A 14046-nucleotide genomic window follows, 5' to 3' on the forward strand; every position below is an offset into this window, starting at 1 on the left:
TTTGTCTTGGCTATTCAAAAAACTAAGGGCTTGGTTATCGGTATACACAACAAACTCCTTTGGCAACAAGTAGTGTCTCAAACTTTTGAAAGCTTGAACCAATGCATACATTTCTAGGTCATATGAAGAGTATTTTTGCTTGGCTTCATTGAGTTTTTCACTTGAGAAAGCTACTGGTTTTCCTTCTTGACTAAGAACTGCCCCTATAGCAACCTTGCTAGCATCACATTCTACTTGGAAAACTTTGTTAAAATCAGGTAAAGAAAGAATTGGCTGCTCACTAACCTTTTTCTTGAGCAATTCAAAAGCTTCATTTGCTAATTGACTCCATGCAAACTTACACTTCCTTCCTCCTTTAATAGTTTCTAACATAGGAGCACATATATGACTGAAATTTCTTATGAATTTCCTATAAAATGTAGCAAGACCATGAAAGCTTCTACCATCTCCAACTGTTCTTGGGAGTGGCTAGGATAGTATAGCACTTACCTTATCTTTATCCATCTTCAAGCTACCTTTGGAGATAACAAAACCAAAATATGTCAGCTCCTCCTGCATGAACAAACACTTTTCCAAATTTATTACCAAATTCTCCTCATGAAGTCTTCTCAAAACCATGTCAATGTTCTCTAGGTGTTCTTCCTTTGTCTTGCTGAAAATTAATATGTCATCTAAATATACTATGATGAACTTACCATTGAAATCTTTGAGTATTTCATTCATAAGTCTCATGAAGGTACTAGGAGCATTAGAGAGTCCAAATGGCATTACCTTCCATTCATATAATCCATCATTGGTTTTGAATATTGTCTTCCATTCATCTCCAGCTCTTATCCTTATTTGATAGTACCCACTTTTTAAGTCAATCTTGGAGAAATACTTTGCACCTCCCAAACAATCAAGCAAATTTTCAATTCTTGGCATTGGAAACCTATATCTAATTGTAATCTTATTAATGGCTCTAGAATCAACGCACAAAACAGCAAGTACAACACATGGGCTTAAGCTTTTCGTAATCAAGCTAGAATCGCGTAACTCTTTTACTTGTCTAGCAATCTCCTCATTTTGTTGAGGTGTCATCTTGTATGCAGCCTTATTGGGTAAAGTAGCTCCAAGAATGAAATCAATACAATGACTAATGTCTCATATAGGTGGTAACGACTTTGGCATACCTTATGAAATCAAACCTTCATACTTATCCAAAAATTCTTTCACTTCATTAGGAATTGTCTTCTTTGTTTCAGCCTCCTTTCTGTCATTTCCAATGGGTTATTGTGGTTGTGGGTTAGGCAGCAAAAGAGAAAAAGGTTTAGGTTCGTCCTTCATGTCCTGTAAGAATTTTTTTTTATCAACCATCATAATTTTGGTTTCCCTCTCTTTATTTTCTTCCACTTCTTCATGATCAGCAAATGGAATCAATCTAATCACTTTTTCATCCTTCTTGATGGTGTATATATTGAGTTTTCCATCATATTGTGCCTGCAAATCATACTGCCAAGGCCTACCAAATAATAGGTGGCATGCATCCATGTCAACTATATCACACAAAATTCTGTCCTTATACTTTCCAATCTAAAAATCAACCCATGCTTGCTCATTTACAAGAGTTTGTTGACCCTTTGTTAGCCATGAAACCTTATAAGGAAAAGGATGAGGTATCCTCCTAAGTTTTAACTTTTGAACCATCTCAAGAGAAACTAAATTCTCAGTAGATCCTGAGTCGATAATGACTTTACATACCTTAACTCCGAATTTGCAAGCAATCCTAAAGATAGTTTTCCTTTGTGGTGGTTCCATGGTAGTAGGCACTTTCAAAAGTGTTCTTTTCATCATTAAACCTTCTCCTCTTTCAGGTACACTATCTGAGTCAGCCATCTCCTTCTCTTGGTATTCATCCTCTTGTACCAGATGTGTTCTTCTTTCACCTTGTGAAGTTGAACTTGCTCTATCCTGACACCTAGATGCATAATGTCCCTCCTTATTGCAATTGAAACAAATAACTGGACTTGCCCTTCTACCACCAAATCCACCTCTTGAACTACCTCTTCTACCTCTAAAGTTACCTTTGAAATTTCCTTCCCTTTGACTGGTTTCTTGCTTTATCTCCTTATGATCTTCATGGTTTTGTCCTCTTCCTTGGAAATTTCCTCTTCCCCTTTGATTTCTTCCTCTTCCTCTGCTATTTTGTTCTTGCCTTCTTTTCAATTTGGCTTCCACCTTCAAAGCTAGTTGATAACACTTTTGTACTGTATTTGGACACAATAAATTAAGTTCTTCTTGAATGTTCAACCTCAATCCATTGAGATATCTAGCAACTTTTACACTTTCACATTCACTCTGCTTTGCCCTCAGGCTTAATTTTTGGAATTCTTCAGTATAGGCTGTGACATCTAGCTCCTTAAACTTTGTCTCCTTCGATGAAGTTGGATTTCATAATCCTCAAGTAAGTATGTTTCTCTCACCTTGGCACACATCCTTTCCCGTGAAGTTATCATGTTCTTACCTTCTTTAACACTTTCTCCTTGAGTGAAATTCCACCAAGTGAGGGCTGGTCCCTTCAACTTTGACTTAGCAATTTTTACCTTGTCCTTCTCTGCTATATTTTCACATTCAAAATGGTTGTTCAAGGCTTCTATTCAATCCACAACAGCATCAGCATCCATCTTTCCCGAGAAGATGGGTAGGTCACCTTTGGCATCCCTCTTGCCAACTCTTTCAAGGGCTTCTATAAAGTATCTTTGGTCTGCAGGTAAGTTAACCACCTCTTGCTCAAGGGTATCCTCTTCTTCCCCTTCTTCCTCTTGCTCTAAGGAAATCTCTGCTGTCTTTTCCATCCGGCCCTTCATCTTCTCAAATTCATCTAATAACCACTTATTGATTTTCTCATGTTCTTACATCTTTGCCAGTGCAGCATTGGTGACCATGTTTGATGTTTCAACTTGCGACTCTAATCCAGACATAAAATCTAATTGCCTCAGGAGCTTTCCCCAAGCTTTGATACCAAAAATGATGCAGAGATAAATTCAATGGAAGCAATATCAAAAGGAACCAGCACCAGCAAGAGATATATAATAAAATTCTTCTTAATTAATTCGTCAAATGAACAATATATACATTTGTTCTCTTGCAGATTTCTTCTCCCTGTAAATTCATATCCCAAAAACTTGCCCTAAACCTAAACCTAAAATTCTATTTATACTTGCTAAGACGGTCTACGGAAAATTCTAGATTATTACAAAATAGGAAGAACAGCTTATAGAATACTCTAGATCAATATAGAATGGCGAAGAATGACCCCACAATGATCTGTACGAATCCCAAGAAAAGATCTTATTGTAAAGACAAAATCGGGATAAATTCTTCATGCAGAAATCACGTCCAAAATATTTTATGTGGGTGCTCCTGCACCATAGACCTACTCTTTGGCTTCCCCCATCCCTGGGATAGACGCATATTACAAATTTCTGCATTATTGCAAAAGTTACTTTGACTTTGCATGTGAGAGAAGTGATTCTAAAGGGAATGTCTTGTTTCCTCTTAGAATCCCCCTAGGCGAACTTCCCGCCCTTAAGCACTCCTCAATGAGCACCTTCACATCCTATACAAGTCCTTTCACAGTGATCAACAATGACACAAATGGCTCCCACATTTCAAGGCCCAAATAAGATACTTAATGAGACTTTCCTATCTCTTCGATACTTATGCTCTGTGGTTCTTGTTCCTCCTGTCATTTGTATTGGTTTCTTGACCACAATTATTGTCAATCTCTAGCAATATTACATTTTTTTGTGGTTCTTACTTTTTATGGTTCCTAGAACTTTCTATTGTAATCTGATGTACCTTTCAAACCCATTGACCTACCTTTTCACATTTGTGGACATTAAATATGACTTCATTCTTTAGATCTATGTGTAAAAGGCTTTTTAGATGTTTAAGCAAGAACTTTAGCACTACAAAGGTGATTATCTCCTTCCATTACACTATCACACTAGTCGTGGCACCAATCCCTGTTAAGTGATAACAACTTGCATTCAAAGGGAGGCAAGACATGACAAAACATCCTTGTACACTACCACAATGACACCTAAGCATCTTCGTTCTAGGAACTACACGTCTACCTAGCTTTAGCATTAATGAAAATCTTAGTGGCCAATAGTTAGAACTTAGTGTCACTAGGGCAGGTACCCATTCTCAACTTCCTAAGTTTTATCAAGCATGCATGGAACAACAAGTGACTAGTGAATGCAAATATTTTACATTCTATCTTCATTTCCAAGCTTCTACACCTCCTTGATATTTGCATTGGACCTTCCTAAACAAATTCAAACCCCTCGAGTAGCTCAAGACTAGAAATGCAAAAGAAGGCACAATATAGAAACATGAAAATTCCACAGTATCATCACCAGATGGATTCATACCTCATTATGGCATCATCACAGCATTTAGAATGTACTTTCATATTTGCTGAAATAAGCACTAAACTTTCTGTAAGTCTATCCTTGTCAACTTGGGAATCATCAATTACATTCATATTTATTACAATTTTACAGCTGAAAAGACCTGCTGGTGCCTCATCATCCTTAATAAACAACATAAAATAATTATATATACTATTAACTGAACTAACCTATGATGTCAATTCGCATATTAGTGGCCTCAGCAGGGCATATTAGTGTGCTTTAATTGCTCTGCCTCTCTCTCTCTTATATTAAATATATATCGTGTCTCAAAATCTATTTATCGCCCTTCTTGATATTTACCACTTGGAAAGGTCTCCATGTCAACCTTCAAGCCATTGGGTCGATCTTATTGGGTCGATCTTACCTCTTTTGAGATGGGCTGTAAACCCTGCTTTATTGCACTTTTTAGTACTTAAACCCTCCAGAAAGGTCTTGAACTCATGGATTTCAAAAGTTCAAACACTCGTTAATATTTACCCTTTTTAAGAAGCACGTTTGTGGACATTTTTTAAGCGGCATTTTGATATTCATCTTTTAGGAAAAAAGCTTCAAGTTGGTCTTCAGTCATTTGTTGATATCTACACCATCTATACTTAAATTGGGCAAAAATGGGAGTTGTCAGATGGTCGGTATACCACATTAGTGAGTTACAAGGTCTCTAAAAGTTGAGCAGTGCCATCTAGGATAAATCATTCACTAACATGCTTGCTATGATTTATCAACTGTACAATTAAATTCATAATCAATGTTTCAAAACCAAACAAAAAAAGATCTGTGTGAAGTCAGTCTCTTAAAATCCATGAATTGAAGAAGAGTTGATTACCTCTATAGGATCGAACTCTGTTGTCAAACATCAAGCAGTGCCCTGGGCAATTCATAGGCTTAAGTCCAAACTCCTGTTTCTCAATCTGATTATTCAACAATAGTATCAATAAATTTAATAGGACTGACCAAAAAACTAGAATATCTGAAAATAACATCCACAAAAAAATGTTACATCACATCATATGATAAATACCCATAGGACTAGAAGACCTCTCATTCACTTGCCTTGAGTTCAATATAAAAATTGATATATTACTTAGCAAGCTAGCAATCTTTACCTCAAATACAAACATGTTTTCTTTGTAATTGGCCGCATGTCCTGATGTTTCCCAGAGTTGCATATTATATATGTTAGGGGATATGACCTGCATATACTTACAAGTATGAGCTTTATAAAGAGTAGATTAAATAAAAACTTGAAACTGCTTGAACATGATCAGAAAATACCTCTGTGTAACCCCTTTTCCTATACTCTTTACGTATAAAATCCATCAGCTTATTGTAAATTCTTGTACCATGTGGCAGAAAAAAGCAACTTCCGGGGCTGTAAACAAATACAATGTTAGCAATATCAAATAGTGGAGAACCAATTATAACTGAAATTTGGGAGATATAAACATTCAACTAAAATTTGAAGTTGCTATCATTAAATTTAAATTTTCCAATAACCTCAGTGGATGAAAAAAGAAAAGTTCCTGATTCTGTCCCAGAATCCTATGATCTCGTTTCTTAGCTTCTTCTAACTGGGTAAGGTATTCCTACAATTTCCAAAAGATACAATTAACCAAAGATATATACACCAAGATAGTCTACAATAAAAAATACATTACTCCCCCAAGCACTAGTTGAAGTTTCTTCTCCAGTAGATGCTGGCAGTTAACATACTTTAAGCTTTTTTGAATCTGGATAGGAAATCCCATAAACTCTTTGCAGGCTTTCACGATCAGATTTACCTCTCCAATATGATGATGAAGCCTGGAAGCATGGAAAATAGCAATGAGCATTTGAGCATTGGTAAATGAATTAGATTCAGGCCATCCCCATACAACAGTTTCCCAACTATATCTCTGGGTCATATGTGGTCACCTTTAAACAAGCAAAGGCCTTAACGTGAGATGTGTTTGGAATGTGTGGACCACGACAAAGGTCAATCAAAGGCCCGCATCTATAAACTGTAATAGTCTTATCTTCAGGCAATTCATTTATAATTTCAACCTGCATAATAATTCACATTAGATTATCCGTTCATAACTAAAAAGATATGTTAATTTTTCAGTCAGAAAGAACTTCAGAAAACACTCACACAGTATTGCCTTCTTATAGAATATATTACCAATAACTTTCCATAAAACCATTAAACATTCATGCAATCCACAGTTACAGTTATAAAAAACAAAAACATGTCATATTAGTCTATCATTTGCTTTGATGATAGAGATATAACTTGCCTTAAAAGGATTTTCGGAAAATAATTCAAGTGCCTGCTGCCTTGATACTTCAATCCGCTCAAAAGGCTGTTTCTCCTGAAAGCACAGAAAGTTACAACAAATATTATCAGAATTAACTTGTAACATAAGATACAGAGAAGCACAACACAGATTGCACTTATCTAATGAGAAACCAAACTAAAATCAAACGATTCAATAATGCCATCAGGGTCATATACATATATCTAACACCTGAACGACAAATTAGTAGTATGATTGACAATATGTATGAACCGATGAACGAAACAAATTACATGGCTGACAGAATAAAGGAATGTTGATAACAGTACATGTTAAGATAAATGTAGGCAATTTCTAACAAATGTTACATATTAAAACAATATTATCTCTCATGTGATATAGAAATGATCCATGAAACAATGCATATGTTAATTCATCATTATGTGTAGCTAAATAAAGGGTGTGTCCCTGTGTTCTCTGCATTACCATATTAATCAGCTGGCTACTAAATAATGTCATTCAATAGTGATCCTAAATTTCTAGATATGATGCTTGTTTTGATGGGTTTTAAAGTGTTCCTGATGTGAAAAGGACACTCAAGAACCTACATATCATTTACAAAAGGAGCATCCTAGAATCTATCAACTTCAAAATATGCTATAACCCATATCACATTCATGTGACCTCACTGACATAATAAAAGGAAGAAACTTGTAGAAAAAAGAAAGGTTAAAACTTACCTTTTTACAGTCAGTCTGGGTTCTTTATTTTCCAAGTACAATTTCCTCTAATGGATATAAAATCTATAATAAGGGTTCAAATATTTGACTCCTTGTAGGCTTGCTGCTGAAGGGGCTATTTTTATAAGCTTTTAGAAATGTTTCTCATTGTTACCGTGATTAAAAGACTAAAACAACACACCATAATAGTCTTAACTTTAGTTTATCTTCATTGATTTTTGAACACATTCTTTTTATGTTAGAGAGATGTCTTTGTGCATAGTTTCAGCATCAACAATACTAACTTCCATTTATCTTACATAACTTATTTGATGTATCATAACTACAAATATTAAGTCATTTTACAGCTCTATGCAAACAAATGAATCTTTAAAAAACAAAATTATCTTAAATTTCTTCATATTATAAGCCATTTTAAAGCTCTATGCCAACTAATGAATCTTTAAAGTACACAATTATCTTTAAATTCTTCAAATATCATCACATTTCTAAACAAATTAACCATTCTGATACAGAGTGAATGCGTGTCTTCTTGTTGGACTGAACATGACATAATGCAAAAGGTTCAGAGATGATAGATTGAGTATAAAATACTTTTCTGGTTGTTTAGTTAAGCAAGGAATATAAGATTTTCCCTCCAACAGATCCTTTATAGAATGCAGATAAAGGGTTCAGAGGCATGATTTTTGGTCATGAAAATTTGGATGTTTACAGAGGCTGTTGGTGATGGATGGCACAAGGTACCTTGATGATTACAAAACATGAGAATTGCAGAAAGAAATGGTAAAAACAGATTTGAGTACACTAAACAAATTTGACCCTTCTGATACAGACTGAATGCATGTCTTCTTGTTGGACTGAACATGACATGATGCAAAAGGCTCAGAGATCATAGATCAAGTATAAAATACTTTTCTGGTTGTTTAGTTCATAGTTCAAATAAACGATGATATATCGCCGAAAGTGAGATATTTCGCGGAGCACATAAGGCAGCGACTTTAACGCTACAAATATTGTCGCCGAAATAAACTATAATATCACTGCGATTTATACCTCTAAAAAATGCGGTGCAATCCAAATTTCGACCATAATATCATTGAAAAGTCATGCAGGCTTGACTTTGTTAGAATCGATTTAAATGTTTAGGGTTTCTTTACTTTATCAGAATTGATTTGACTTTATTTGCTCACAACATGAATAGTCTGGTATCTCTTTTTTGCACCTGGAATAGTCGATAGCGAATAGTCTGGACTCTGATAATTACAATGACACTTGACAGCAGATTGTAATCTGCATCTGAAGTTCTAAACGCGCAGTCTGACTCTGAACAGCAGTTTGCAAATTTTATTTGACTCTGAACATCGTTTCCGAATTTGTTTGTATTCTATCAAATTTTTTTGTATTCCAGTGAATCAACTTTGCAGCTGCTTGTAAATTTTAATATGTATTTTTGTTAAACTGTAAAATATGTATATAATAGATATAATTTATAAATGTATTTTGTGTTAAAGTATAATTATTATATATTTATTATTATTAATAGTACATACTAAGAAAAACTGTAAAATTCTAAGTTTTAACCAAATGCAATATAAAATATAAAATATAAATTGAAATTACAATTTATAAATATGTGAGAAAACAGCAGAATTATAAATACTGTAATATATTAAAATTTAATACTGATACTGTTATATATTATTATTTTGATTTTTAAGAACTATAAATATGAAAACAACATTTAAAATTTTACTGTGTTTTAATTTTTAAGTTTTTCACAGGTTTATAAAATATTAAAATTAAATAGATTCACAATTAATATATTTTAATAGAATTATCATTTCTAATAGATTTTAATACATTTACATACATGAAAATGTATTTACTAATCTGGTATTTAAATTTTTAAAACATTCATAATGATAATATATTAAATTTGATTTGTGTGTATGTAAGCGTTTTTAAAAATATTTTAAGAAATTGTATATTTTCAAATTTTCAATGAAAGTCCCAATTTTTTCACCGAAATTTTGCCGATTCTGAGATTTTCAAAAATTTTGGGTTGGCCGAGATATTGCCGAAACCGAATTTTTAAACTATGGTTTAGTTAAGCAAGGAATATAAGGATTTCCCTCCAACAGAAGCTTTATAGAATGCAGATAAAGGGTTCAGGGGCGTATGAGATTTGATCAAGAAAATTTGGATGTTTACAGATGCAGTTGGTGATGGATGGCACAAGGTACCTTGATGATCTAAAAAACATGAGAAGAGCAGATGTTGGTGTTTGGCACAACGTACCTTGATGATCTATAAAACATGAGGAGGGCAGAAAGAAGTGGTCAAATGAGATTTGTTTACACTACTACAAAAGGAATTAAAACACCTTACTTTATGAGAGCCCCAATGGCTTTTTGACACCTTTTAGTAGGCATGCAGACAACCAGTGGTAGTGGTCAAGTGTTAGCATATAAGGATCCAATACATTCTTTGGTCTCAACAAGGTCCAAATTAATGACTACCCAACATCGGGTCACACAGAAGAAACATTATTTATGGTTAAAAACTCAATGGAAACAATCTACTTTATCTAGAAACACAAATGGGAAGATAATGAAGGTAGAGTAGTATTACCGCCACAGCTTTTGTAGCGCAAGACTTGATCTTCTCAAAGTGTTCCTCGTTCAAAGTAAGATCATTGTAAAAGGCATCATAGTAGAATCCCTGTTATATACAAACTTTAGTAGCACATAAACTAGTAGATACTGCATAGCAAGCATGAGTGACAATATCAGAAAGGTTAAGTTATTACTTAGTCCTTTGAAATGCTCTCAAGCAGAATTAAAATGTAGTCAAAGAGTTAGTACATAATCAACGCCTGTATGATGCAACATTTTTGCATCTTAAAACTATCATAACTATATGGTTTTCAAATGCAAGACAAAATGGATGATTAGGAACTGACATCTAGAATTATTTATATCTAAAAGCTATTTTTATCATTTTTTAACCTTTTCCACCACTGCAGAAAAAAATCAGTATGCACATGTATGTAGCAGCCTCAAAAGAAAATGAAGCAGAGACAAATAATTAATGAGGAAAGCAAGAAGATCCAAGATGAGGCAATGATAAATGAGGAAAGCAAGAAGATCTTCCACATAGGTCAAGCTAAAAGCATTAAGGTAATAGCTCTCTTTTATTTCAGATCAAATAGGAATTTGGGTTCACCATACTAATTCAAAACCTTTGCATTAAATTGCACAGGCGTCCACTGTTACAAAATTTCACTATTCATAAACTGAGTGATTACAAATGGAGACAAAGTCTTCTTATATAGAGAAATAACTAAGAGAGAAACAAAAGCTTTCTAAAAGACTAAACAAGAAAATAGGAATAAAATGATAAACTAACTAAATATGTCTAAATTACCACTAGTACTACATTAAATACTTTATCTAAAAAGCAAATAAGGTTGTCCCCTTCTCTTCAAAATACTCTGCGACATAAGCCTACTGCTGAGACCCTCCCTGAATCTGCAGAACTTCTGGAAATGACCGAGAGTACTGGAAACTGTCCAACTTGTTTGGTAACAAAGCTATCCCTCTGCAATCATCTGTTGAAACCTAAAACCACAATTTTGTGGAAAATTTGGCAATCCCTCCTCATACAACTTTGTCAAAAACCACAAAAAAAAACTGATGTTTGCCCCACCAACTCCAAATGCAACCCAAAATAAACTGCAAGAAACCATGATTTTTGTGGAGAAAACAGTCAAACGCTAACATGAAGTTTACAACGCATTGTTTTATCAAAAAAAGGGGTAAAAACTTGAAAACAAGTACCCATGACAGCAGTTTTGTGGAAAAAATTAAAAGCCCTCCAAATGAGAACAGATGATTTTTGTGCAAAACCCAAAAATGCTTTAGGAATATTTTTGAAGAAAAGGAATAAATGGAGAATGAGATCAAGGAACTAAACGAAAAGGTTTTATTAGAAGGTATTAACGAATGACGATATTTCAAAGAAAAAGAACTTCTTTCCAAACAAGAATCCCTTCTACTCAAAGAAGATATTTTTTGGAAACAGAAGGCAAGGGAAGAATGGCTTGTGGAAGGAAATAAAAATACAAAATTCTTCCACAACAGTACTGAAATGAGAAGGAACATAGATAGGATTACAAGAATTAAGAATTCTCAAGGAATTTTACTAGATGACCCAAAAGAAATAGCTAACGAAGCTCTCTCATTCTTCCAAAACACATTAAACAACTAAGAATTTTCTGACCTAAAATCACAAGATCAATAGTTAACGTACACAAGATAATTTCTGATGAAGATAATATGATGCTAAATAGACCCTTTTCAATGCAAGAAATTAAATCAGCACTCTTCCGAATGAAACCTGACAAAGCGCCAGGAATTGACAGTTTTCCTCCATACTTTTTTCAAAAATGTTTGCATTTTTTGGGTAAAGATCTTTGGGAGGCTACAGAAAACACCAGAAGATCGGGAAATATTCTTAAAGAAATAAATAACAACTTTTTAACACTTAAACCAAGAAAAACTAAAACTAAGACATTCGGTGACTTTAGAGTCTAGACCCATAGCTCTTTGTAACGGTATATACAAAATGATGTCTAAAGCCATGGCGAATTGATTAAGGATTCTGCTACCAAAAATAATATCAAAAGAACAAACTGGTTTTGTTCCTAAGAGATCAATCTTCAATGAAATTATTATAATTCAAGAACTTATTCATTTTGTCCTTACAAACAAAGATCCTACAGTGTTGATAAAACTTGATAGACAAAAAGCATATGATAAAGTGGATCGGCTTTTCTTTACAAATGCTTATAAGCTTTTGGTTTCTCAAAAAGATGGATCAATCTAATATTCGATTTCATTTCCACACCCAAAATTTCTATCTTAATCAATAGTTCACCAGAAGGTTTTTACAACACATCTAGGGGTTTAAAACAAGGTGATCCCATCTCACCCTTCCTGTTCATCATCATGACGGAAGCTTTCGAAAGAACGATAAAACATTTCTAAGACATAAATAAGACATCTGGTGTAAAAGTCACAAACGGGGTCCAAAATATTACTAACCAACAATTTGCAAATGACACAATTTTGCCTACCAAAGCTTCCAAAGATGAAGCTCTCAACCACAAGGAAATACTAAATCTATATATAAGAGCCTCTGGACAATAGGTATATGTTTAAAAATCCAAAATCTTCTTCATTAATACAAAAACTAATGATGAAATTGAAATTTGTAACATTTTGGGTTTTTAAAAAGGCTCTTTCCCTTGCAAATACCTTGGTATCCCCATCAAGAAAGACAATAGATCTTCTAAATGTTGGGAACCTCTTGTGAATAAATATGACAAATAGATGGATAATTGGAAAGGTAAATGGCTAACTAATGTTGGCCGCCTTACTATGATAAAATTTGTCCTTTCTGCCTTGCCATCTTGTCAAATGTCCTCCCCTCTCAACTAAAGCCAAATCTGCAATTGAAAAGAATTTGAGGAATTTTTCTGGCAAGGGGTCTCAAATAACCAAAAAATGGTTTTAATTAGTTGGGACAAAATTTGTAAACCAATGATCAAAGGAGGACTAGGGATTAAAAAACTAGAATGGCATAACAAATCTTTGGGAGCCAAACTTATTTGCAAAATGATCCATAATCCTAACAGTAAATGGGCTAAAATACTTTATAAAAAATGTCTAGACCCATCAGATAGTGTAAATTTATTCAGAACGATTAATCCACCCAAAGGCTCTAAAGCCTGGAATTTTATGGTGGATTGCAGAAGCATAATCACGGAAAAATATCCTGCAATATCAGCAAAGGCAATAAAGCTCTCTTTTGGGACGATTCAATGGGTGGGTATCCCCCTTTGACCGATTATGTATCTCCCAATATCCAAAATACATTGACCAACCTTTCGAGGATAAACTAGAAAATTATACTAAGTTTCCAAAAAATGACCTTTGTCTTTCCTGGAAATGGAGGATACCCCTCTCCTTGATTCTGAAAAATTAGATATCACCGCTATTCTTTCCTCAAGGAAAATTAATTCTAAAAATGCCGATGACTCCCTTGAATGGTTGGCTCAAAAACAGGTTCATATGAGGTTAATAAGGATATCAATCCTTGGTTGACAATCAACATTGGGAAACTACAGATCTTCCTTTACACTTATGTTGGGATAAATTTTGTCCTCCTAAAGCAAGAATGTGTGCATGTGCAGCACTTCAAAAGGGCATCCTAACAGCAGATTGGTTCAAGAAAATTGGTTTTAAAGGACCTTCCCGATGTCCTCTTTGTGAAGCACAAGAGGAATCGGTAGATCATTTACATCTTGAATGCCCTTTTGTACAAAGTTGTCAGCAATGAGTAAGATAAAAACTTCAATTCAAATTTCCCCTCTCCAACAATACTTTAGACATCTTTAAGAGCTGGCGGACACCGTTTAAAAATAATACTGTCCCCCATTAGTAAGAAATAGAACAAAATCAAGGAAATTTGGAAGGAAAGAAATAGATGAATATTCCAAGAGAACAAAAT

General features: G+C 34.1%; 1 protein-coding gene across 1 annotated transcript in view; it reads right to left on the reverse strand.

Annotated features, from left to right (window-relative positions):
• The window catches only part of LOC149540707 (threonine--tRNA ligase, mitochondrial 1-like), a 131002-nt gene that overhangs the window by 79579 nt on the left and 37377 nt on the right, over window positions 1-14046 (reverse strand). Inside the window, exons 5-12 of the mRNA XM_089801805.1 lie at window positions 10105-10194; window positions 6734-6808; window positions 6372-6500; window positions 6171-6260; window positions 5955-6043; window positions 5733-5829; window positions 5564-5650; window positions 5284-5368 (exon numbers count right to left, since the gene is read on the reverse strand). Of these exons, the coding sequence (XP_089657931.1) occupies window positions 5284-5368; window positions 5564-5650; window positions 5733-5829; window positions 5955-6043; window positions 6171-6260; window positions 6372-6500; window positions 6734-6808; window positions 10105-10194 (742 nt within the window). The remainder of the gene's footprint in view (window positions 1-5283; window positions 5369-5563; window positions 5651-5732; window positions 5830-5954; window positions 6044-6170; window positions 6261-6371; window positions 6501-6733; window positions 6809-10104; window positions 10195-14046) is intronic.

Source organism: Cupressus sempervirens, chromosome 9 (assembly GCF_028749045.1).
Source record: "Cupressus sempervirens isolate cs-2001-9-10 chromosome 9, ASM2874904v1, whole genome shotgun sequence".
NCBI lineage: Eukaryota > Viridiplantae > Streptophyta > Pinopsida > Cupressales > Cupressaceae > Cupressus > Cupressus sempervirens.